This window comes from Grammomys surdaster, unplaced genomic scaffold (assembly GCF_004785775.1).
Source record: "Grammomys surdaster isolate TR1022 unplaced genomic scaffold, NIH_TR_1.0 193, whole genome shotgun sequence".
Classification (NCBI taxonomy): domain Eukaryota; kingdom Metazoa; phylum Chordata; class Mammalia; order Rodentia; family Muridae; genus Grammomys; species Grammomys surdaster.
In genome coordinates, this window is record NW_021604638.1 from 11,714,787 (window position 1) to 11,741,758 (window position 26,972).

The 26,972-nt window shown below is 43.7% G+C and overlaps 1 protein-coding gene across 2 annotated transcripts; it reads right to left on the reverse strand.

The window, feature by feature from the left end:
- Positions 1–757: 757 nt before the first annotated feature.
- On the reverse strand, positions 758–25,846 carry Ift52 (intraflagellar transport 52). 2 transcript variants are annotated; one of them, XM_028769738.1, is made up of 13 exons: positions 25,543–25,846; positions 23,719–23,843; positions 22,815–22,902; positions 21,721–21,850; positions 21,199–21,274; positions 18,605–18,676; positions 16,805–16,931; positions 15,542–15,631; positions 13,440–13,508; positions 10,200–10,354; positions 5,809–5,896; positions 4,023–4,131; positions 758–1,685 (listed from the first exon to the last, which is right to left on the reverse strand). In XM_028769738.1, exons 2-13 carry the CDS (start codon positions 23,835–23,837, stop codon positions 1,528–1,530), a joined length of 1,281 nt encoding a protein of 426 aa, XP_028625571.1. In that variant the 5' UTR covers positions 23,838–23,843; positions 25,543–25,846; the 3' UTR covers positions 758–1,527. The 2 variants fall into 2 exon arrangements, with proteins under 2 accessions (XP_028625571.1, XP_028625570.1); XM_028769737.1 differs by having other exon boundaries at positions 25,666–25,840.
- Between the last annotated feature and the right edge of the window lie 1,126 nt (positions 25,847–26,972).

Genomic DNA, 26,972 nt, shown 5'->3' on the forward strand with positions numbered 1-26,972 from the left:
GACAGGATCCTCTAAACCTTCAGCAATCCTTTTCCTTAGCCTTTACCTCAGTGCTTGGCTGCAGACACGAGCCACACTGGTTCTCAATTTAAGGCAATAGAGGATGGGGTACAGATTAGTATAAAAATTCTTGTCTCTTGAGTATCCCATTATATATCATTATCACATCTGTTGTACACGTTAACACCTGAACTGTTCCCCATGTGCTTAATTTTGTTAGATTTATTTTATTTTGTGTGTTTTTCCTACATGTAGATATGTGCAGCAGATGCGTGCCCCATATCCATGAAGACCAGAAGAGGGAGACAGATCACCCTGAAATGGAGTTATGGATAGCCACCATTTGAGTGCTTGGAACTGGAATCCTGGTAAGAACAGCCAGTGCTCTTAACCACTGAGCCATCTCTCTAGCCCCACTTTTTGCTTTTTGAAACAAGGTCTTCATAGTTCAAGCTGGCTATTCTCCTGCCTCAGTCTCTCAAATGCTGGGACTACAATCATATGCTATCATGCTTGGCTCTCAAAATGTCCTGGGATGAAAGGCATGTACCACACATGTGCCTTGTTTTGTACTGTTTCAAATTAGTTCACGAGGTCAACTTTAGCTCGAGCAGCTACTTCCTACTAGGCTCTCCTCTGACTTTGAACCAGCCCAGAAGTCTGCACAGGATTAACAAGCTCAAGCATTAGGTGTATCTTCAATAAGAGATTCAAACCTTGAGCAGAAATGAGAAAAAAAGATATCAATGACAGACCGTTTTATAAATTACAAAAGTTCAATCACAGATTTAATTTAAGCAAATGAATCATCTCTTCCATCTGGGCACTACAGAGGATGGGCAAACCTTCCACAGCGTTAGAGAAAAACAAGTACAGAGACTTTCGTGAGAAGGAAGAATTCAAACCCCAGAGCTCAGTGGGCAGGAGGTGCTTTACAGTCCTCAGAAGTTCCGGAATGTCATTTCAGTCACATCAATATCATGTTCCAGGATGAGACAGGAAACAGAATTTTATTTTATTTCAGTTCAGAGCCTGAAACAGGAACTCTTTGGTATTTTGAACATTAATTCGACATTCAGAATCACCATTAGCTGGGATAAGTGGGGATTAGCTGGCCTGAAGGCTGATTCTAAGCCCAGGATGTAGTTCTGACAACTCCAGGACAGATTCTGCCCACTGCCACAGCAACCATGTGTCACACAAGTGCCGCTGAAGGCTCTGACACAAACAGCACAGCAGGCTTTCATCAACGTGCACTGAGCCAACGCTGCTCACTCTGCTGAATGCTGGCTGACTACATCCCTCCGGCCTGGCTCTAGTGTTTCTACACCACAGCACTTACCATCCTCTGACATCTAAGTGTTTGCTTACATACTTTCCTACTATTTGTTGTAACCCTCCAGTTAGAACAGAAGTTCCATTCTCGAAGGATCATCATCTGTTGTTCATCTGGGAGACACTTAGTAAGCACTGAAGAACTAATGAATGTTGCGAACAGTGGGTGACATCACCTGAAGGGCTGCCACCTCAGTGGGCCTCCTGGTTCAGTTTCTTGAACTCCACCACTTGGAAGAAGATGTGTTCAAGGATATGTTTGGCATCCTGTTGATCCTTTGGAAGTTTACTTGTTACTCCAAGAATGTCACCACACTTCCTGACATAGAATTCCAGGTCTTCATCAGTACCTAAACACAGAACAGTCCGGTTAACCCTTAACTTCCACTCTTTCCAGAAGTCAGACATCACGTTTGAAGTGTTCCCTTCTGCTCACTACTCAGCTCTTCCTACAATGATGTCATCACAGATGTGCTGATATGGACAAAGGTGGCATATTTTATCATTCTTCAGTGAGACAGTCTCATGTCATAGCCCAGACTGGCCTCAAACTTATAACAGTCTTCCTGCCTTTGACAAGTTCACTGAGTGCTGGGATTACAGGAGTGAGTCAATATGTCCAGCCTGGTCTATTCTAGCTTTCCCACTCCCCAAATCAAGCACTGTACACCACAAAGCAGAGCAGCAACCAAAGGGATTCAAGGTACCAGGTTCTAAATATAAAGGCCACTGTGGAAAGGTCATATACAAAGTTTAAAGTAACATTTATGCCAACCATGGTGGTACATACCCAGAATCCCAGGCTGGGGGAAGAGAATTACAAATTTGACACCAGCCTAGGTGACACAGGAAGACTCTGGCAAATAAAAGAAAAATAAGACTGGGGACATGTTTTAGTGGTAGAGCACTGCAGTGCAGTGCTGGGGTCCAATCTCCAGTAACATTGACCATAAGACTACTAGAGAAAAGTAAAGTTGTGAATTCAATCCTTAGCAAACAGAAGCAAAACCCCACCAGTTACGTACATTATCAGAGAACAGCAGGGCATGACACAAGGTGGCTCACGTCTGTCCTCACAACATTTGAGAGGCTAAAATAGGCATGTCATGAATTTGAGGCCAGCTGAAGTAACTAGCTGAGTTTCTTTTTCTTTTTTTTTTTTTTTTTTTTTTTTTGATTTTTTGAGACAGAGTTTCTCTGTGTAGTCCTGGCTGTCCTGGAACTCACTCTGTAGACCAGGCTGGTCTCGAACTTAGAAATCCATCTGCCTCTGCCTCCCAAGTGCTGGGACTAAAGGCGTGCGCCACCACCGCCCGGCACCAGCTGAGTTTCAAGAGCCAGTTTACAGTACTTTGCAAAACCCTGTTTCAAAAAAACCAAAAAGAAGCAGGGCCTGATGGGAGATGGACACGGGAGAGTCAGGAGTTCAAAGTCAGTCTCAGCTACATACTGAGTTCAAGGTCAGCCTGACTATGTGAACCCATCTCAACACTCATCCCAGCCCCTAAAATTAGAAAAACACAAAGAAAAACTTACCTGTCACAACAATGGTCTTCTATAAAGCCATTCCTAGCAGTCCTGTATCTAAGATGTACAGTCAGCACTGTTCTTCTTGAGATAGCACAGCACACTGTAGTCAAGGCTGGCCTTGAACTCAGTGATCCTCCTGTCTCAGCCTCCTGAGTGCTGGATTATGTGAGCTGTTGTTAACTAAGCTCCAGGCCACAGGTTAAACTTGAGACAAGTGACTATCCTTCCTTTGCTAGTTGCCATGAAGGCTATTCCCAATTTCGTTACTTTTTTTTGTTTTGAGGGATGAGGTCTCTCACATGGTTCTGACTGTCCTGGAACTCACAGATCTGAATGCCTCTGCCTCCTGAGTGCTGGGATTAAAGACATCATTGTAATGTACAGCTCACTGTATTTTTAAAATAATAACGCCATCTGTGTATGCTCGTGTTTTTTCTTAAATTCTGTTTTTAGGAGTAGGGCCACTGCTTGCAGTGAATGGTTAATTTTATGTCTCTTGCCATTTAGGGGCAGGCCTATCTGCTGTGTTAGAAGCAGATCATATCAGGAGGGTCAACAGGCAGGAAGACACTCCAATTTGAAGCCTATGGAAGTCTTTTGGCCCTGACTCCTTTTTCTGTTCTTGTTTCTTAAAAGAATACTTAATTGTTTTATTATTACTACCTGTGTGTGTGCTGGGGCAGTGGTTTGTATGTGGCACACATGCGGAGGTCAGAGGACAACTTTATAGAGTTGGTTCTCTCCTTTCACCTGTAAGTGGGTTCCAGGACTGAAATTCAGGTAATCTGGTTTTCTCTGCTCCTTTACCTGCTGAGCCATCTAGGCAGCCTGTGAATCTTCCTAATCTACATGTTCCTGTAACCAATGACCCAGGTCTGCAAGGTAGACACCAGGGTTAGTATTCAATTTCCACACTTAGTCCATCAGAACTAAGATGCTAGGGGGTCAAAAGTAACACTTCAGTTTTCTGCACTATGCTCGAATGTTCTAGATGAACTAACCTCAGAGGACCAAATTCACATGCAAATGAAGACATGTTTGGCTTTATCCATCTACCCAGACTCAGTTCTCCAGGAACCACTGTTAAGCAGCAAGTCACAATTTATTTGTAGTAAATAAAATTCCTAAGAGAAACAATGTAGCTGGCCAGTACTTACACTTGTTGGTGATCTGAGCAAGCCGTGCCTTCTCAGAAGAGAATGTTTCATCTAGATCAAACAGCTCTAGGGGAGGGGGCGGCAACTCCCGGAAACTCGGAGGGAAGACCTAGGGGAAATGCAGTCTTTCAGCCAAGAGTCTCTCAGAGCCTAGCAGTGGCAAGAGCACGAGCAATGACAGGCTGACTGAGCCCGTTCCCTGGCAGGAGCCACCGTAGCTCCATCGCTTCATCCATTAGCCCCACACCAAGTATGGCTGAGTCTCCAGTAAGCAACCAAGGAGAGCCAGCTTTAACCACAACACTAAACTGACCAAGGCACTGTAACAGTGCCATGAACTCAGCCAAGCCTGGCACTGAGGGTTGTGCAGTGATGTCACAACCTGTTCCTGTGTACTCATGCCTTTGTTCTGAGACAGGACCTTGATACACACACACACACACACACACACACACACACACACACACACACACACATAGATACAAGGTTCAGAAAAACAAACAACCCCTCCCCCCAAAAAAATGAACAAACAAAACAAACAGACCCCAGAATGTATGGGGACAGGGAAAGATAGCGAATGTTCAGTTAATGCTGTACTCAAAAGTTGCAAAATGCTATACACATGGCTGCTGTTCTGTAGCTGTTGCTTCTCAACTGAAACATTACCCCAAGAAAGGAAAACAAAGACTCATAGGAGTTAGGAAACATAAGGTGTAGGAAGCTCACAAAGTTACAAGACTCACTAATCTATCTGGAGGTTAACCAAGCAATACATTGTGGGGAAAGGTGGGTGTCACTCTCAGGTGGAACTTCCTTGGGCAGGACACTCCAATGCAGCTTTCCTGAGTATTCACTTACGCTGGGGCTGGGCTTTTTGGTGATGCAGCTCGCTGACACGTTACCCTTTCCCCGTCCTCCTGTGAAGAACTCTTCACCATGTTCATGTAAGTAACCAATTTAAAATAACTCACTGGTTTACTAAAGTAGACTTGGGTGGAATCATGTTTTTGGTCTGTCATCAGTGTCCTTTAGAGTGAACATGGTTGTTCCTGTCTCCTCAGCAAGTCATACTGTGGCTGCCCCCAGGCTGTTAAAATCAAACTAAGGATCTGAGTGCCCAATGTCTGGGAAGACATCTCAAAGACTTTCTGCCTCATTCATTACCCAGTATAGTGGTTTGAACAAGAATGGCAACCATAGGCTCATGTATTTGTATCCCGGGTCCTTAACTGGTGGAACTATGTTGGGAAGGATTAGGAGGTATGCCCTTGTTGGAGGAGGTATGTCACTGAGGGTTGGCTCTGAGGTTTCAAAAGCCCACACCAGGCCTAGTCTTGTGCTCTCTCTGCCTCCTACTTGGGGATCAGATAGAAGCTCTCAGCTGCTGCTCCAATGTCATGCCTGCTTGCATGCTGCCACTCCTTACCATGATGGTCATGGACTCACCTTCTGAAACTTAGCAAGCTCCCACTGAAATGCTTTCTTTCATAAGTTGCTTTGGTCATAGTGTTTCTTCACAGCAATAGAAAAGTGACTAGGGCACTCAGGCAGTCTCATATGCCTTCCATCCCCACGCCCTCAAGATGGAAACGTTCGATAGCCACAAAAGCCCATGCTCTGACTCCTCGGGCACTCTCCCACATGGAGCCATATAGAACGCTAACAGATGTGGTGTCTGAGTGTGCTTACAGGTCGTGCACTGGAACTCCATGAGGGTGCCATGCATAGTACAGACAAGTATCCACAGGGAGGGCAAGCAGTGAAGCTCTGGGACACGGTTACTCACCGCAGGCTGAAGGGCTGGCAGCGGCATCTCAAACTGAGGCTGGACGAGCTGAAGTGGCTCATGTTTCACATTGAGTTCCTCGTGAGCCCTGGGTTAATAAAAAGACAAAGACATGGGAATAAAGGTAAGACACTGGTAAAGCACAGGTAACTGCTCACACTGTAGACGCATCAACACTATGCAGAAAAATACAAAGTGTGTCACCTAAAGGGCAAATAGCTCAGTAGCAGAGCATATGCCCAACATATGCGAAGTCTCAGTGCTTCCAGAAAGCAAAACAAAACATCTGTTCTGAGCTGGTGAGATGGCTCAACAGGTAAAAAACTTGCCACCAAGCTTAATGACCTGAGTTTGATTCCCAGAACCTACATTGTAGAAAGAGAGAACTGACTCCTGTAAGCTGTCCTCTGTCCATATGTGCACTCACACACATGTGCGCGCGCACGCGCACACACACACACACACACACACCATGCCATGTGGGAAGAAGGAGCCTCAGTTGAAGAACTGCCTTCATTACACACGCCTGTGGTGTGGGACTGTGAAAGAATGGCTTGGTTTCTGGTAGAGCACTGGATGGAGATGGCTGGAGACCCAACAGGTGTCCATGCCTGCGAGGGACATATCTCGCAACGCTCTCAGACTCCAGGCTCCATTGATCTGAACCTTTCAGTCACGGAGGGCAACGCCCCTACCAGCCCCTCCACAGGTAGAGGACATGACTACAGGCCTCAGCCTCAAGAGATTTCCATATTAACGAGATACCTGAAGGCCAGAGGGCGTAGCCAATTAAGTATTCCTTCCCAGACCTTCCTCCCTCCCTATTTAAGTCAGGCCCACCCTGACAAAAGGGGGGGTGTGCAGCCAGATTCATCTACTTTCCACTATGACAATAAATCTTGTAAAACCATGGACTTCCTCGTGTCTTTGGGGCCCCACCAGGGGGAACTGTGGAGAAGGCCACCACCTAATCTCCTGCTGAGGACTTCTCTGCGTTCCGATGCTGCAGAGGTTTGCTAACTCAACCAAGCTAGCCGACCCAGCCAAGCAAGTGCAGTAACAGAGTCTCCGACCTGCAGGGCGCTGTTGGGGCCTTCTTTCCCCCTCACCGTGGCTCTAGGAACCCCAGAACTGAGACCAGGAGCCCTGCCTCCATGGGACTTTCAGGCTGAGATCACTCCACGCCCAGGGGGAGCTCCGAGCGGTTTCTCAGCCCAGTGTCCCGTCAGCACTGCGTGGAGGGAACTCAGTCAAATTTCTGCACTTCTGCTCCCCTGAGCTGTGTCCAGCGGCCTGGGACATCAGATACTCTGGAATCACAACTCTGCCCAACAGGACCCAGGCCCACATGTTCAAGCTAACAGCCCCACACTGTCGGGTATTTTCTTGACTACTATTGATATAGGAAGGCCCAGCCCACCACAGATGATGCCAGCCTCTGAGCACTGTCCAGAGTTTTAAAAGCAAGTTTGCTGAGCATGAGTCAGAGGGAGCAAGCCAGGAAAAAGCATTCTTCTGTGGTTTCTGCTTCAAATTCCTTCCTTGAGCTCTTGCCCTGACTTCCCTCAGTGACTTGGATATATAAGATTAAATAATCCCTTTCCTCTCCAAACTGCTTCCAGACATGTGTTTATCACAGAAACAGAAACCAAACTAAAACATACAAAACAAAATAAAATGTAATGCAAAGAAAAAAATAATGTAAAAGTGTTACTCTCTAGAGTTATCTTTAAAGACCCTTCTCTGGGAAGCTGAAGTCCCGTCTGAGCTGAAAGAACTCCCTTTTACATTTCATCCCAACTGGCTTTGGTTTTTCCCCATGTGGACTGTGACCCTTGTAGCTCACTGTGTTTCCGGACTTGTCTTCACTACTGGAGACAGCAGTCCAGTATGAACTGCTTCTGGTGAGTGAGCACACTAAGGATATAAACTCCAGTGTGCTCACTGTCCTCAGCAAGTACTGACTGCATGTCTACTGTGGATCTGGCACAAGCATTGTGGCAACAAGAGACAAAGGAGGCTCGCTTAAGACTTACAGTCTTAGAGAAGAGACAGACGGTACACAGAACACCAGGTAATAGCCAGGTATCCATAAGTAGTATGAAGAAAAAACAAATCAAGGATAGACACACAGAAAGGGGGCTGGAAGTAGGGCTGGTCAGAGGAGCCTGAGTAAGAGAGAGTGGGAAGTTATCTTGAAAAGTATCCTAAGCTGACTCAGGCATGTGTAGCCCATGACTGTAAACCCAGTACCCAAAAGGCTATGGCAAAAAGATCATTCTAGCCTGAACTACACTGTAAGTTCAGGCCAACCTAAAGTACAAAGTAAATTCTAATTAAAAAAAAAAGCTTTAAGAGGCAGTAAGGACTAGGCAGAAGGGGCTCAGAGTCCTTTGTTGTCACAGCGAGGTAGAGAGAACATAAGAGGGCATTAGAGATGCTAGGGCCAAGCTCAAGGGGTTGCTATGGCTTCTGCTTTGCCTTCACTGTCCTTCTGTACTATAAGGTAATTCTGCAAACTAACTCCAATTTTTCTCCTTTTTCTATTTATTTATTTATTTATTTATTTATTTATTTATTTATTTATTTTTGGTTTTTCGAGACAAGGTTTCTCTGTGTAGTCCTGGCTGTCCTGGAACTCACTCTGTAGACCACGCTGGCCTCGAACTCAGAAATCCCCTGTCTCTGCCTCCCAAGTGCTGGGATTAAAGGTGTGCGCCACCACTGCCCGGCTTTTCTCCTTTTTCTATCATTTAGGTTTTTTGAGACAGAATCTGACTTATCTTGAACATGTAATCCTCCTGCCTCAACCTCATAAGTGTGGTGATTACAGACTTGACAACTCTGTACCTCACCCCACATAAACATTTGATACATATCTGCGGCCTTTCCAATTAAGTGAGAAAAGTAAATGCCAGTGAGCATACAACTTCCAGCAGGAGTGAGGCGATCAGCCAAGCTACTGCTACCAATCACTGCCTCCATATTCTCTGGGCCAGAGGGAGAGCCTTTCCTAGGAATGAGAATTACAAGTTCAAGATAAGTCAGACACTGTCTCAAAACAACTAAGTGAACAGAATAAGGAAAAAAGTCAACTTGGACTAGGAGTTGCATGAGCTCACAGTTACGTATAGTAAAAAAGGACAGATTCCCAGAGAGAAGACAAGTAACTCCTGGTGAGCACCTGCCTCCTACACACTATGTGTTGTGACCCTGGACTGTGCAGGGTCACTGAACGCTTTTCAGTTAGGCCTCAAGACACTTTCTAGACTGTGGCATAATTCCTGAAGCAAGAGGTATAGAGGCTTGAAGTAGCTTCCCATGCTGACTTTTTTTAAACAGACAGGCAAGATCGTTCTCCTTATGTAGCTTGGGCTGAGTTTGAACTCAGTCAATCTCTTTCAGTCTCTCCACAGCCCACACTGATATTTCCAGGTTGTATAGCACACCCTGCTCAACAGTGCTTCTTTAACCTGTGTCTGCTAAGCTGGGCTTCGTGCTGTCCAGGATAGGGCATTCTGGGCAAGCTCCATTGTGTAAACAAAGCCCTGGGAATTCTCCCATGTTGTACAAGTCCTGGCAAGGGAGCAGCTGACTCAGGGCCGGGGTCCGACCTGTTAGAAACTAGAAGCGACCTCTAGCACAGGGGCATGCTCCATCTGATTTCCAAAAGGAGCCACAATAGGTTTTCAGTATCAGGAATGGAACTGAGAGCCTTACGTGTTAGGTGGTATAGGTGGGAGCTTTGGCCCCGAGCTGTACATACTATACGCACCAGTCTGTTACTGACTGACTAGGAAGTGTAGCTGAGCTTTAAAGGATTTCTGGGGAAAGAGGCCACCAGCATGTGCCTAATAGGCTGTGATGGACAAGCATCAAGAGCCTCAGCCCTCTCTCTGATATGTTTAAGTGCTTCTTTTTTTTTTTTGGTTTTTCGAGACAGGGTTTCTCTTATAGCCCAGGCTGTCCAGGAACTCACTCTGTAGACCAGGCTGGCCTCAAACTCAGAAATCCGTCTGCCTCTGCCTCCCAAGTACTAGGATTAAAGGCGTGTGCCACCACTGCCCGGCTGTTTAAGTGCTTCTAAGGGGAGTCACATATCTGTGTACTATGTTTCTGGAACCCAGGACTCTATACAGAAAAGCTGTTGGCAAAGTGGGAAAGGCTCGGTTCCTGTAATGTCCTAGAGATCCTGAAACACAGGAGATGGTAATTAATAGCAGTTACCCGACATCATCCATACACCCAACACCAATTTCCCTACTGACTTCCACAGATCTGAGGATGTCATCCTGTTACATCTGTGTGACCTAACTACTATCGCCAGGCTCAGGTTTTCAAGCCAAGCAGAGCGGAGTGCAGTGTGCAGCCCAGGCAGCCTCAGTACTAACTTGATGACCTTGGGGAGGCAGGTGGTGTCCAGCTGGTAAATGGACAGGTCAAAGAGGGTGGTAAAGTCACGGGGGTTCTCATCGCCCTCCTGAAGACACACTCGGAGCTGCTCTGAAAGGGTGGCTGTGTCTGGTACCATCGTGTAGTCGGAAATCTAAAAGCCAAGAGAGAGTTCCTTTCAGCACAAGTAAACAGGAGTTGAATCTGTCAAGCATCTACCTTCTCAGCTACAGAACTTCTATTTCCTTGCCAAGAGATCCCACCACTTGTCATCACTGACAACTGAACCTTCCATCAGGCACTTTATGCAGAAGAAGGCACAAAGCTCACTGGGCTGGCAGAGGCCAACTCACCAATTACACACACCGTTGAACAGAGCTGGAGCCAGGCTGACGTGACTAGTCCCCTTTTACTATCAAGGTCTTTCCTGAATTCTTTCCAATCAACTCTTGCTCTCAAATTTACTCATCTCCACCTTTATCCATCAATATCCTTTTTAATCACTTCAACTTTGTCAAAAACAATTTTCCTTAAGGTTATTTTAATGAACAACTCTTTTATTATTTACTACAGTGAGAAACTGTAAGTGATCAGAAAAAGCCCATAAACTTCCACTACAACATACACACCAGCAGCATCTGGGCATGTCTGCTCTCTCCTCTTGCACATCACACCCCAGTCCTTCTCCCCTAGCCAAGGATACCTCCAGCACTACTCAGAAACAGAGCTGACATGGGTAAAAGACCAAGAGAATCTAAATCTCCACTCTAGATCTCCATGTCAACCGGACACTGTTAAATACAGTGCTGTAGAAACAAGGGAAAACACGGCTCAGCGTTGAGAGCTTTTCAGAGGACTGGAATTCGGTTCCCAGTACCCAGGTCAGGAGGCTCCCAACCACTTGTTACTCCAGCTCCACAGGATCCATTGCCTTCTTCTGACCTCCTTGGGCATCTGCATATGTGCTACATAGACATACACAGATGCATACATACACAAGCACATACACATACATATATACATACACAAAGAAAAATAGTGTAAATCTTCAATAAACTAAAAGATAGAAGGCCCTTTAAGAAAGAACACTGAATAAGTTTTGCTGCTAATTTTGTTTCCAGGGGTCACATGTAGCGCAGGAACATATGGGAACTCACTACTTAACCAAGGCTGACCTTGAAGTTCTGATCCATCTGCTTCCATCTCCCAAATGCTGAGACCACAGGTATATGCCATCATGCCCAGCTCCAATAGTTTTTATAGGTGTTAAATAGTGTACATACAGTGTATGTAATATTACTTGCATAAAAGATGAGGGAAGGAAAGTGCACACATAGATGAACTTACCTAAGTATCAACTGACTCTGAAGAACCTATGGGACATTATGGTTGATGTCAATTGAGGGACATAATAAAACAGCCTGGTTCAAAGACAGAAGGAAGGCTATTCACCATGTATGAGTTTGTTAAACTCAGAACTACGTGAATGCATTACCTATTAATGTATCCCTGTTATCTCATCACTCAAGACTGCACTAAGGCTCAGGGAACCTCCAGGAAGAGAGAGAGCAGAAGACTGTAAGACACTGTAGCAAGAGTCAGAGGACCTGGAAGTCTGCTGTGAGATTGTCTTCCATAAATGACAGAAGCTATACTTTGTTGGTACCTCAACAAAGTGGCAGCCTAAACAAGACTTGAACAATGACCAGACCAATAGACATGGTAATTTGGAAGGGGCAAATCTTACGAGGTCCCATCCCTAGACAAAGAACTACAAGCAGCTAATGACTGCAGAGAGTGGGAGAATTAGCTGGCCTCAGGGTTAAGCCCACAAACAAAAAGCCCTATATGTAATTAGATGTTATATGTAACCAAATGTTATATGTAACCAGATGTGGAAGTACAGCTTGTGATCTCAGCACTCAGGAGAGTGAGACAGGAAGACTGCTGTGAGCTCAAGACAAACATAGACCATACAGGGACACTCCGACTCAAATAAAGAACAAGAAAAGCTCTGGTCATCTGAAGGACCACAGGATGGTTCAGACATTGAATGCTTAGCATATAAGAAACTCCACCATGAAACAAACAAACAAACCAAACAGCCAGACCTGTTTCACAAAATCTTTAGCTTTAGCACAGGAGATTTGCCTGAGCATTATAGGAATAATAAGACACATTCACTTTTATTTTTTTCCTGTTCCCGGAGGACCAATTTAATACCAGTACTTGAGAGGCAGAGCCAGGTGACTCTTTGTGAATCCAAGGATAGCCTAGTCTCCATTTTGAGTTCCAGGCTAGCCAAGGCCATGAAACCTAGCCTAAACAAAGCAAATCAAAACCAGACAAAAATAATAATATAATAATAATAATAATAATAATAAAAAGGGAAAAAATGACCTCTCACAATTCTCCAACTTTTTTTAAATCAAAAAATAAGCAGAGAAATGTCCTTCCTAGCAACACACGACAGCTTTAGAGACTTAGTCTCTAATAGGATGGTGCGCAGAGCGAGAGGACCGACAAGGAGGCTACCTGAGCCATGAGGCATCCCAGCACACAGTTCAGAGAGTGCAAAGAGGCCAGCCATCTGTTTCCACTTCTCTGGCCTCCCATGAATCCTAGCTCAGAAAGTTTTTAAGGCTTAGACATCCAAACAGAAACATCAAAGAGTGCTCCCAGGATGACTAGCTATCCTAGCTTGCTCTTTTTACATGTATTTTGCACTTTATTTATTTATTGTATGGGTGGGGACACTTGTGCCAAGGCATGCACGTGGCAGTAAGAGGACAATGTGGACAATGTGTAGGAGCTGGCTGTTTCCTTCCATCAGGAGATCCTGGGATTGATAAGGCTGTCAGGCTTGGCAACACCCTCCAGAGAGCAAATGTTATCTCCTGATGCTCATACGGAAGCACTCAATCAACCCTATGATTAACTACTTACTCCCCACGTGGCATCGCTTTCTTCCAACTGCCTTTTTTTTTTTTTAAGATTTATTTATTTTAAGAAGGCATTAGATCCCATTAAAGATGGTTGTGAGCTACATGTAGATGCTGGGAATTGAACTCAGGACCTCTGGAAGAACAGTCAATGCTCTTAACCTCTGAGCCATCTCTCCAGCCCCTCTTCCAACTGTCTTAGGAGTGAGTTAAGAGTCATCTTTCTGTTCCTTTGGAAGTGGTTCTAAGAAGCTGACCCCATTTTCCATTTCATTCCTCTATGATTCAGTCTCCTACCTCTGGGTCCTCAGCATCAATCTGGTTTAGGTGGATGTCTCCTGTTGTAAGCCACTGGAACACAACGTCCTGCATTTGAAATGATAAATATAGTTAGATATCTGGCTACTTGGGAATGCTGAAGGTCAGGCTAGACAAAATAATTAAGGTGGGGAGAAAATCAACTAGAATTCAAAAAGGGATTCAGTCTTCTATTGATAAAATCTTTTGAAACTAGTGAGAATTTTGGTTTAAAAACCCTGTTATGTATGTGAGACTTTCTTTTGTTTGTTTTAATCCTAGGTCTGGAATGAGAGGCTGCTTCACATCAGGTGGTTATGATTGTCTCACGCACTAACAGGGGTATGAGCTTGCCAGCAGCAGAGAACCTCAAGAGGACCTGTGGCAGCAGCTGCTCCTGCTGCTGCTGCTGGTTCCTCTTGCTGTGGTTTGTCAAGTGGGCATGAGTAAAGAGACAACAGGAAGAAACTGGAGATATCCTGACAAGAAAATTGGACTTGCCCCAAGGAACCTGACACTCCTAAATCAACAGGAAGTAGTCTAAAGTGTTCTATACACCCTTTCCCCTCTAACCTTCTTTCTCTTCTAACTAGTATTGGAGGTTGGAAGGGGTTTGGGCGAAGAGTTAGAAGCATGGTAGATAGTAAGAACCCAATAAAATAGACAAAAAGAGCACGCCAGCTAAAAGGTGTTCTTCAGTCTAAAGCAACCTTGGTTATCAGACATTTATCATTTGCTTCAGAGCATTCTACCATGTAACAAATCAGAACTTCCTAAACTGTTCACAATCCTAATGCAACCTTTGTTTTCTGTGATGACAATCTAAACTTTTAAAAACACACTTTTCATCTTTGGGAATTGTGATATGACGAATCATAATTATACAGAAAAAACCCAGCTTTTGAAAAACAAGCATTTAGGTTTCAGAACACAGTGAAAGGCACTGGAGCTCCAGGCAGACCCCTTAGTCCACCTCCCACTAATGTAAGACTAGACGGGCTCATTCTACTACCAGAGTCAGGGCACACACCGTCCTCTGGCAGGTGAGTTGCTAGAATTCCAGAGCTCAGGTCTTGAATACTAGTTAAATGCTTGTGTCCCCATTATCATCCTCACAAGCCGTGAGCTCCTCAGCCACACTGACAGAGCAAGGCTACACTCTCACTTGGCTCCTTATCAGTCATCAGTCCTACACATAACTCTCTTATTACACTCACCAGTGAAGACCTTCATTCAGTCGGCATCCTTGCCTGCCTGACTGACTCTGGTTGGCCTCTCCCTTTCTACCTTCCACACAACAGAGGGGTCTGAGCAACACCAAGATTAAACCCAGCCAGAGCTCTAGAGGGCTTGTCTATTGGTATGTATTGTAATGCTAAATTCTATACAAAAGGTCTAGGTCTAAGAGTGACTTCTCATATTTACAAGCTTTTATTGAGTGATGTCTCAAGTTTACAAGCTTTTGTTGTGCAAACCTTGTTCCTTGATTTACAACTATTGGTTAAATAAAATTGGCTGGAGCCAACTACTAGAGGGACTAGAGGTAGGTGGGTTTGGACTGACCTAGCTGGAGGAGGGGAAAAGAGGAATAACAAGAGAGGAGGAAGCCACCAAGAGGGGAGATAGACCCTGAGCACATCGCCAGGAGAAACAGCAAGTATCTGGGGTACACCACTGTAGCCAGGCTTACAGTTAAGAGTAAATTAAGGGTTACCCCCAGTAATATCAAAGCCAAATAAAATAACCCTAGTCTGAGTCTCACTTATTGTAAGCTAGTCAGGGATAAGCTTACCTTGTCTGGAGTACATCCCTGAGCTTGTCAGGGCCCTCCCACTTCCTCACCACTCTCCCAGGGTCAGCTACCTCTAATTCATCAATCCTTTTTCTACATTCACTCTTCGTATGTCATTCTCCTGACACACTGTAAACTTCTGTAGAGCAAAGGCTATGGCTAACTCAGCTCTGTATTTTTAGTGCCAACCATCTAATGTGTTTAGCACACTCATGTAAACGAGTAACAAATATACTTCTCAGGATTTTCCAACGATGTGGAAGTCATACTTACATAGTATGCATTAATCTGATGAAAGAGAAAAGCTTACCATAATTTTGCTATTTTCTTCTTTATCTAAATATTGGTCACTGAACATATGACATGAGCCAAGCACTGCCAGCTTCCCGAAACCTTGGTTCTGTTGGTGACAGAGTGATGTTAGATACTTAGATCCCAAAACACACTTTGTAAAGAGTTACTTATTTTTTAATTATGTACACGAGTGCCTCATCTACAGGAACCATGTGCAACAAGTGTATGTACGAGTCTGTGCAGGCCAAGGAGGGCATGAGAGCCCTGGAACTGCAGTCACAGGTAGGTATGAGCTTCCAAGTGAGCTGTGAGCCTGTAAGTGGGTTCTGACAACTAAACAGGCCTCTGTAAGAGCAGCAGGTGCTCCTAACTACTGAACCATCCCTCTACCCCCTACAATACTACAAAGTATCTTTGCCTTTCCAACGAATATGAAAACCTGATTACCAGTGTTGGTTAGGTTTCAGTGAGTGAGTCTCTCATCACACTGCTACTAAAATTATCAATATCCACAACCGAAGCTGGAGAGATAGACTGGGGGTAAAGTGCTTGTGTGAGCAAGAAGACCTGAGTTTGAATCCTCAGAACCCATAGAAAGCCAGCTGAGGTAGCACACATGTCCATAACCACAGCACTCCTGCGTGGTTGTGGAGGTGGAGAAGAGAAAATCCTTGGGCCTGTGAGAGCCAGCTAGCCTGGCATACGTAGCAGAAACAAAACAAGAAACCCTGTCTCAAACAAACTCCAAGATGAAGACCAACTTCCAAGCTTGTCCGCTGACCTCCATTTGTGTGCCATGGAATCCATATGCCCATATTCACACATACAAATGCAGATACATGCATGCATGTGCATGCACACACGCATATACCATATACACTGTACACACATATAAAGGCAAAAAAAAAAAAAAGGAAGGAAGGAAAAAGAAAGAAAAAATAAACCCAAAACCCTGCAACTAACAACCTAAAACATACAAAGATTTTATACAGTAATCATAATTACAAATAATTAGAAATAAATCCAAATGTTCAGTGGGAAATCAGACCAGCATCTACCTCATTAAAAGCAAATGCTTCACAGGAAAAATATGACTATTTTGTTGTTTTTTCTTTTCAAATCAGGGCATCATTATGTACCGCTGGCTGGCCTGGAACTCACCTCACAGAGCTCCATCTGCCTCTTCCCCCAGGTGCTGGGATTAAAGTTGTGTACCCATCATAAAGTGGTTTTATACTTCAACAACCTAACAATACCCCATATCTAAGAAAGTCAATACCTTTGAGTGATAGAAAGCCAGAATGGGTCTGTTCAGTGGGAAGCAGACAGAGCCTGTGGACAGAACAGCCACTGCTGGCTTCATGACGCTCAATGTGGCGCCGTAAGGGTAGACAAAGGTGAGAGCCCTGTAAGAAAGCAAACACCCAGGTGACTGCACAGTGGGTTTTCGGAGCATGAGATGGCTCAGCAAGTAAAGACACTTGACACTAATCCTGAGTTCAATCCTCAGAACCCACACAGCAGAAGAAGAGAACTAAGAATGACAAGCTCTTCTCTGAGTTCCACACATGTGCTAGTAAGTGTACATGTGTCTACCCACCCACACACACAGTAAGTAAAAATCCCAGTACTCAAGGCCTGACACAAAAAGACTGTGAGGCCAGCTCACACTACATATCAGGTTCTAGGCCAGCCTGTTACTCAAAGCTTTGTCTAAAATAATAAAAATTAAAAAAATAGGCTCTGCAGCCTACATAGGTCTGAATCTAAGTTCTGACAACACATTAGACCTGTGAGGTTGGACAATTACCGCTACCTCTATCACTACTTAGATAAACTAGAATGTAGCCAATTTGATTTAAAAGAATAAAAGAATTTAAAAGAATAAAAATTTTAAAGAATAAAGTACTTATATCGTTATATTGGGGGGAGACCTAGAAATCTGAATTCCATCCTCATAAGATACAATGATTCTCTTCAGAGAGGAACAAAGATTTCAGTGTAGAATTACTACCTTGCTTCCTTTTAAGTTATACCAAGGGTTGAGGCTTTGCTTTATTTTGTTTACATCCCAACCTTAGTTTTCCCCCCCCTCCTCTCCTCCCAGTCCTTCCCCTATCCACTCCTCTGTTTCTCTTCAGAAAAGGGTAAGCCTCTCAAGATCAACCAAGCATATCACCTTGCAGTAAGACTAGGTACCTCCATTATAAAGGCTAGACAAGGCAACCCAGAGACATTACCTCAGAGTAAGGGTTAGAAAAAGATTTTCCAAGCAAATAAACCCAAGAACCAAGTTAGTGTAGCAATTCTAGTATCTAACAAAATAGACTTCTAACCAAAATTAATCAAAAGAGATGGGGAAAGACACTTAATACCAATCAAAGGAAAAATCCACCAAGATGATGTTTCAATTCTTAACATCTATACCCCAAATGCAAGGGCACCCATATTTGTTTAAAAAAAAAATTCTAAAGCTTAAGTCATGCATTGAACCTCACACAGTAATAGTGGGAGATTTCAATAACCTGAGTCTCAAAATGAACAGGTCATCCAAACAGAAACTAAACAGAAATAAGGGAACTAACAGTTGCTATAGCTGAAATAGATCTAACAGATTATAAAACATTTAACCCACCAAAGAATATATCTTCTTCTCAGGACCTCATGGAACCTTCTCCAAAACTGACCTTATACTCAGTCAAAAAGTAAGTCTCAATAGGCACAAGAAAACTGAAATAACCGTCTATCAGATCATCACGGATTAAAGCTAGTTTTCTTTTGGTTTTAACTGTGCATATGCGTGTGTGCAGTACCCACAGTCCAGAGCAGGCTCCAGGTTCCTTGAGTTAAGGTGACTGTGAGCTGCCTGAGATGGATGCTGAGAACGACCGACCTTAGGGCCTGCAAGAACTGTATGTACTTTTAACCATGTCTCCAGCTCCCAATTCAGTTTTTCTTGGTGATGGTTTTGGAGGTCTTTTGGTGAGAAATACTTCTATAAGCAGAAAACTCTTCATTTTGAAAACACTAACTCTTGGGAGAGTGAGTGCCTTCCTCTCAGGGAGGCAGAAACACTCACTGGGCATTGTTTCCACTGTTTTCTTCATCAATGACTCCAGGCACAGCCTTTCCTGCAGCTCGGCTAATTTCTCTAAAAGAAAAACATTAAAATCTAGTAAGCAAAATGTTGGGGGACTTCACACTGCCTTCATTAGCAGTATATGTGAACTAGACACAAGGACTCCGTACTTTGGCAGTTTTAAAAAATTAAATAAAAGCACAAATCCACATTCTTTTCAGATATTTGCAAAAATTAACATTAAGAAATTAGGCTTGAGGGGGCTGGTGAGATGGCTCAGCGGTTAAGAGCACTGACTGCTCTTCTAGAGGTCATGAGTTCAAATCCCAGCAACCACATGGTGGCTCACAACCATCTGCAATGAGATCTGATGCCCTCATATGGGTGTCTGAAGACAGCGACAGTGTACTTACATATAATAAATAAATAAATAAATAAATAAATAAATAAATCTAAAAAAAAAAAAAAAAGAAATAAAAACGAAATTAGGCTTGAACCAGGCATGATGGTGCAGGCCTTTATTCCCAGTACTTGGTAAGCAAAGGCAGATGGATCTCTGTGAGTTTCAGTCAAACCTGACCTACAGAGTGAGTTCTAGGCTACCTAAGGGTACACAGGTAGACAATGGTCTGAATCAAAACAAACAAACAAACAAACAAACAAACACAACACTAGGGCAGTGGTGGTGCACATCTCTAATCTCAGCACTCAGAAAGAGGCAGGTAGATCCTTTTGAGTTGGAAGCTAGCCGGGTCTACAGAGCAAGGGAGTTTGAGGAACAGCCAAGGCTACTGAGAGAAATCCTGTCTCAATAAACAAAGAAATAGACCAACCAATAGAATGAAAGTAACAACAAGAGACCTAGGCCTAGGGTGGGATATAGCCCAGTTGGAAGAGTGCGAGCCTAGCATGTTCCGGGCCCTGGGTTCCGCCCCTAGGAACACATAAACAGGGTCTGGTGGTACAGTAATACTTGAGTGTGAGGGAGAAGCAGAAAGATCAGGAGTTCAAAGCTAGTTTGGGCTATGTGACTCAAAAATATAAAATAAGAAAAAAACTAGACAAATGTTCAGTTCAGTTCCTTTTTTTGTGCTTTAGAAATAGGACCTTGCCGGGCGGTGGTGGCGCACGCCTTTAATCCCAGCACTTGGGAGGCAGAGGCAGGCGGATTTCTGAGTTCGAGGCCAGCCTGGTCTACAGAGTGAGTTCCAGGACAGCCAGGACTACACAGAGAAAGCCTGTCTAGAAAAAAACCAAAAAAAAAAAAAAAAAAAAGAAATAGGATCTTAAAAAAGAGAGGACAAAAAGTTGGGAGGTGTGACAAGATGGGGTGGATCTGGGACAAATTGGGGGGAGGAATGGGAGGTCATATGATCAAAAGACAGTATATGAAATTCTCAAAGAATGAATACAGGAAAGGAAGGGAAGAAGGAAGTCTTTCCATGTAGCACTGGTTAGCATGGTTGGTACTCACTATTTAGCCCAGGGTGATGTCAAAATTGCACCAATCCTCTCTATTAGAATACTAAGTGTGGGGATCACAGGTGTGTATAACCATACTCTCAGTCCTCTATCCTGAGTCCTGAGGAAAGGGTCTAGATCCTAGACCCACATTCTACACTGTATAACCAGGGTCAGCAGAGTACTTAAATATGGCAGGCTCAAGTGTGGAACGAATAACTTACAACACAAGAAGTAGCCCATGGGCCATCTGGTATGGCCATCTCATATACTCACTTCCTTATTCCTAAAGCCCTCATCTGTTAGGATCTAGAGCAGGGAAAGCTGACTCTGTCTCAGGCTCCACAAGGTGAAATCAGGGTCAGTGCGGAGTGGGCATGGGGCCTAGGATGGCTCAAACAGCAAACCTTAGAACTACTCTTAAGGGAATAGTGAGACCAAATCATATCATGCTCTCTCTCTAGACAGTGTGGCAGTAGTTATGAATGAAGGAACTGTTCAAACCTGCTGGAATCTGACTAAAGCAGTACACACTTGTAATCCCAGCACTTGGGAGGGTAAGGCAGGAAGTTTGAGGCCAGACTGGGCTATATATGGAAAAAAAAAACTTTTCTAAAGGGGGCAGGGGGAAGATAATGACTTTAACAGACAAACAAACGAATATATTCAGCTCCGAAAACAGGAGTGCAAATCTGAGAACTGGGTCCTAATGCTGAGACTCCTTCAGTCAATCTGTACTGAACGGCTACCCTACTTTCAGGCTTTCCAGTCACACATGGTTTCATCCCACTTGGATGGGCTTTTCTTTTACTTGGAGTGGAAAGTACCCTGATCAAAGGTAACTGAGAAGGTACCCAAAGCTGGAAGAATATAATTGGACGAATAAGAAATAAATAAAGCAGAGTGAGTTCCAGGATAGCCAGGGCTACACAGAGAAACCCTGTCTCAAAAAACAAAACAAAACAAAAACAAAAAAAAACAAAAAAACAAAAAAGAGAGAGAGAGAAAGAGAGAGAGAGAGAGAGAGAGAGAGAGAGAGAGAGAGAGAGAGAAATAAATAAAGCAAGAAGGCCAAGAAGAGAGGTGTGGCGGTGAGGTGGTGTGTGCAGGGTGTTCGGCTTCAGCACTCTTACCTGTTCAACACTCCGTCTGAAACCAGAGCTTCCTTAGGATGGAAATACTTGTAATATACATTTCTAACCACAGCATCTTATGGGGCAAAACAGGAAGACACATTTTAGATTAGAAGCAAGCTTGACATAGACATTCTTTCAAATTTTGAAATGAAAAGAAACTAGAACTCTGTTCAAATCCCTTCCATGTTATCAAAAGTCCAGTCTACTAGTGAGCTCAGGACGGTCAACCATGTCACCCTGGCAAGAGTGTTCTCCCCACTATAGCAGCAGGTCAAAAGAGCTGTAATACAAATATTAAACAGGCAATCAATACCTTTGTTTAAAATAATAATTACCAAACCAAAGATGGCTCAGTGAGTAAAGGTGCTTGCTACTGACTGAGCCTAAGTCTGAGATTGAACCTTGAAATCCACATGGTGGAAGGAGAAAGCCAACTCCACCCCGTTGTCCTCCAACCTCCATATGTATACATGGCATACTCATGGACAAACAAATAAAACGTAGTAAGATTGTAATCACCATTATTAACCATGATTCCATATTCTTCTAGAAGAAAGTTAATATTGGTATCAAATCTGGATTCTCCCCCTTCTCCCAGCATCACCAGGATATCCCCACCATTGTCAAGGTACTTCTTCAGGACTTCAAACTATGGGAAGGAAAAAAACAATGACTACGGGCAAAAGACTTTTGTTAAAATAACTACATCATAAATAAGGCCTTAACTACAAATAAACACTTCAAATCTGTTAGCCATTTAAATGGTCATAGGACAGTATAAAATTTTCTCTCTATATGAGATCTATCTCTTCCAGGTGTGGTACTGCATGCCTTTAATTCCAGCATTCTGGGGCCAGAGGCAGGTAGACTTCTCTAAGTTCAAGGCCAGGCTAGTCAACAGAGTTCGTTCCAGGATCAAAGTGTTAAGTATACAAACCCCGTCTCAAAAAAACAAAAGACAACCAGAAGGTGGTGGCACACACCTTCAATCCCAGCACTTAAGAGGCAGAGGCAGGTGGATCACTGAGTTTGAGACCAACTTGGTCTATAAGCAAGTTCCAGGACAACAGAGAGACCCTGTCTCGAAAAATCAAAATCAAAAACAAAACAAAAGATCTACCTCCAAGTTTTCCTTTGAGCACTCAAGCTCTAAAATGCTCAAAGGGGATGTAGTGCAGGTGGTAGAGTGCATGCCTGGCAGGTACAAGGTTCCCAGCATTGTAGAGAGGACCCAACACTTAGGACTAGCATCCGCCTATATAACAAATGCCACCTTTCTTATTATGGGTTTAAATGCATAGGTACACTGGGCATGGTGGGGCACACCTGTTAATTCCAGCACTTAAAAGTGGACAGAGGAAGATCACAGATTTGAGGCTAGACTGGGATACACAGTTTTCCTATGTTCAGAGTAAATTATGGCAAAGTGTGCCTGACCCTTAACCACCTTCACGTGGGCATAGTACTCTCTGGGGAGTCACAGTTCATCGCCACAAAGGGGAGATGACTACTCTAAGGGAACATAGCAGGTGTAGAAGGGAGACTCAGATCCATGATTTCAGACCCTTGCTTGCTCCAGCCTCTCTCTTGGTTTCTGTATGAATATTCCTTACCTCGGCAGCAGTAAATTTTTCCCGTGGTCCAGCTGTGATCCATAGTTTTACCCCAATTAACTTCTCAGAAGTAATTTCATCTTTTAAGCTGAAAAGTGATTTTAAGAATAAGTTAGAGCCATAATTTAAGCCAATTTCTGAGTTACTGTAGCCTCTTGACTATATTGAACCATAAAGGCGGAGAAAGTATCTTAGAACAGCCTCTCTTCCAAAGTGAGAGCCCCTCACCCTGCCCTGGAGGCATCCAGGCTATGCTCAGAAACTCCCAATAAGCAAAGGAGTTCAAGTTAACCCCACGAAAGTATAAAGAAGTCTTCCAAATACTAATCAACCAACTCTTCCATTAGTTTATTTATATTTTAAGACAGGGACTCATATCCCAGACTGGCCCCAAACTCACTATGGAGCCAAGTCTAACCTTGAAGTCCTACTCCATCCACTGCTACCCCCCACGTGCCGAGACCACAGGCATGTGCCATACCTCAACTTAGACAACTACCTGCTTTCACTCATTAAAAAACCGAACCAAACCAATCCCCACCCACTAAGGAGTGAAGCTTTAACTTAGTGTAGAGTGCTTGTGTAGCCTGTGGAGGGTGTTAGTTCAAGACATTTAAAGAAAGCACGTCTGAAAACAGACATTCTCATGTAACTCTCATTTTTCCTTCACTAAGCTAAGTGTTAAACAAACTTAAAATATTTCTGTCTCTTAGCTAAGGTTAAATATAAAATACGGAGAAAATATCTGACATCTTAAAATATTATATATGCATAATTATGATGAATCCTTGTTTTTCTCTTGGGGGCAACTTAATAATATGCTGACTAATCTTCAAACTATTGACGAGTTCTACCATCAGACCACTATTATCACTCAGAAGGCAGTGCCCAAAATCACAATCACCTCTGAATCTTCCAATTACTCCGAAGTCTTTTCTGCAAAGATTTGTAGCCAGTGTTGGTGGTAAACACCTCCTTTTTGTATGCATTGAAAAGAATGGTACTCCGCAGCTCCTTCTCCATGGTTACCTTATGATAAAAGACAAACCAAAGAAGCAGTAATTTAAAAGTGCCCTCTAAAGCTGGAGAAGGGCGCACAGCTGTACCTATCTCTAAGCCCTAATGATTCTCAAAGGCTGACAGTGAAAAGCCAATGGCCTACCAGAGGTGGCCTGAGTCGGGTTTTAACTCTCAGGCTGTGCCTCTGGCTTTCCTACCTGCCTACTCTCATGACTTTGCCTACCATCACCCTCCTGTTGTATACTGGGATTGCTCGCTACTGACAACTGTAGGGTATACCTCTCTACATTATTTTAGGCATAGCTTAGTTTATTTTGTAAAATAAGATCTTACCATAAATACTACTCTGAAACACACTGCATATATGACAACTTTCCTTTACTATGAACCAATTCTTCCAAATAACTACATAGTATTCTGTTTTAAGGACACAATACAACTATTTAACAAATCATAAACTTAATGACAATTTTTAAATTTTCTTTGCTCATAAAAGACTAAAAAGATTCCTAGACTTTTAAATTTTTATCTATTTATCTAGACTCATTTAAAAATTCTGTCTATCTGCCTATCTATCTATCTATCTATCTATCTGAGACAGGGTTTCACTATGTAGCTCTGGTTGTCCTGACACTCATTATATAGACCAAGCTGGTCTCAAACTCACAGAGATCCACCTGTGGCACATTGCCACCATGCCACTGCCTCTCAAATGACTTTTTTTTTCTGTTCTGAGGACCAGACATCCAGGGCCTCATGCAGACATTCTATTAACTAAGCTGCAGCCTTAAGCCCTTCAATGACATTGAAAACATTTCATCATGTTGACTTCATCACATGACAGATCTACTTTCTTTCTTTCTTTCTCCCTTTCTTTCTCCCTTTCTTTCTTTCTCTCTCTCTCTTTCTTTCTTTCTTTCTTTCTTCTGTTTTTTCAAGTGTTCCTCTGTGTAGCACTGTTACTCTCTCTGTAGACCAAGCTGGGATTAAAGGTGTGTGCCACCACAGCCAGCTAGCAGAGCTGTACTTTCCTGTTCTATCCATCTTTGGACATGCTTGTTTTCATTTTGTGTACATACAATATGCAGTACCCTGCCTTCTCCAGTTTCCTATTAGAAAATTTCAATGATCACATTAGTGATGATAACACTATTATTATATTAGTTCTATGTGACAAAGAACCCAAACAACACAATACTGAGATTTATATTTTTCTGTTTTTGAGACATATTTGGGGTGGGGGCAGATTTCTGGGAAAAGTGAATAACCTTCCTTGAGTATTGAATTGCTCTTAATAGAAGAATACACTTCTTTATTTTAGTTTAGCACTACCACCTCCTTCTGAGACAGCAGTAGATTTGGAGTCCTGTCCAATTAGAATTAGAAATGAGTTTCCCTAAGGATAGGATAAGGCTTAAAAAATCAGTAATAATAAGAATATTAAAACAATATTTAGGTAGCGCTGTCCAACCATTCTCTTACTTTCTCTTCAATAACCTAACAACGTAAACTAAATTTTGCCAGAGTGACGAAAAAAAAAAAAACAAGCGTGGATGCAATGATAGCTGAGTCTGACTTGACGGCTCCTCGTTCAGGGTTTTTTTTCTTACTCTGCAGGACTACGACAAAGTCGCGCAGTCTGAGGAGCTAGAAATTCCAGATCATTTCCAGGACCTGTTCCTAGCCCATTTACGCGCCCTCAGTTTACCTCTGTCGACCTCGGGATTCTCACAAGGCTGGCCTAGGGGTCTCCAGAGCGGCATAGCGAGGCCGTCATCATCTCCAGCCAGCCCAACGACCAGGCGGCCCGCACAACCCGACCTCTCCTTACCTGAGGCCAGAGGCCGCCAGGTATCCAAGGCCGCGCGCCGAGAAGGCGTGGCTCCGGGCCCCAAGCAACTTCCGTCGCGGGCGTGATGACGACAGAGAGACAGAAGGGCGGTGCCAGCTGGCTGGGGACGCTGTGGCCTGTTGTGTAGGACCGTAGGCTAGCGCCGGGCTGGCCCATTCCCCCAGTGAAAGGTGTCTCCAAGCTTAAGGAGTCACTTTTTAATAAGAATCCCATTCCATTCGTTCACTAGCAACTGCTATTAAAGACTGATAAAGGTGGTAGGTCCCCAGGCCGCGAGCTCGGGCCTCCCTGTGGGCGGGGACTACTGCGTCAAGCCACGCCCCGGCCTTGCCAGGACGCAGGCGCAGGGTGGTCAGGTTCTGGGCAGGCTCCTGCAGGATGGCGATCTGGAGACCCGAAATGCCAGGTCATACAAAAATTTAGAAGTAGAAACTAGGGTAGGGAGTTGTGACTCGCCGGAAATGTAATACTACTGTGGAATTGAGGAAGCGTTTCGGGAAGAGGTACTTGTTTGTGCAAACGATTGCCATGGAAACGGGAAACACGCTTGCATTCGCCTACGTGTCACCAAGAGAGCTGTGTATTTGTATTCAAAGCGGCTACAGCCTCAAAGCTTGGAGCAGGCACTTGTAAGAAGCCCAGCAGTTTTGATTTTCATCTATGTCTTAATACAGAGCAGTATGCGTTTAGGATATGAATACACAACTTGTCTGGCACTTTCACAACTATGGTTTAGAACGTGGGGAAACGTGTGAAGGAGAACGATCTCTTCTCTCCCACTGAAGATCAAATCCAGAGCCGTCCACATCGTGAGCTGTACCATTGAGTTCATTCCCAGTCCAGGGACTTTTCTAGAGGAGTGCTGCAAAGTTGAATACAATGTGCAATCAAGGATGCAAAGGAACACGATGTGGACTTGGGCAAATCACAGGATCATTCTGTACAGTAAGTGTACTAGAAGTGTTAGTACACCAGAACGAGAGCGCCTCCTAGAGCATTTCTGCAGAAGGAGTTTGAGGGTTTTAGAGTCAGCTGCTCCAAAGTCCAGTTTCTGAAAATGACTTGTATCTGCTGCTTAATACGAGTATTTTCTACACATAAATTGAGAATAGATTCTAAAGGTTTATTATGAGGAATATAGATGGAATTTCGATGGGGAATTGAGGTGGCTCAGCAGGTAAAAAAGGCTAAGTCTGACACCTCAGGTTAAATCCCTGAGTCCCACATAATGGAAGTAGAGAACTGAAAATTGTCCTCTGACCTCCACAAGTACTGTATGACATGTT

Coding starts and splice junctions, on each gene's coding strand:
- Ift52 (XM_028769738.1), bottom strand. CDS start 23,837: ATGGAGAAGGAGCTGCGGAGTACCATTCTTTTCAATGCATACAAAAAG. Junction 21,851..22,814: donor AAAAATTTACTGCTGCCGAG/GTAAGGAATATT, acceptor TCCTTCCCATAG/TTTGAAGTCCTGAAGAAGTA. Junction 15,632..16,804: donor TGGCTTTCTATCACTCAAAG/GTATTGACTTTC, acceptor TGTCACCAACAG/AACCAAGGTTTCGGGAAGCT.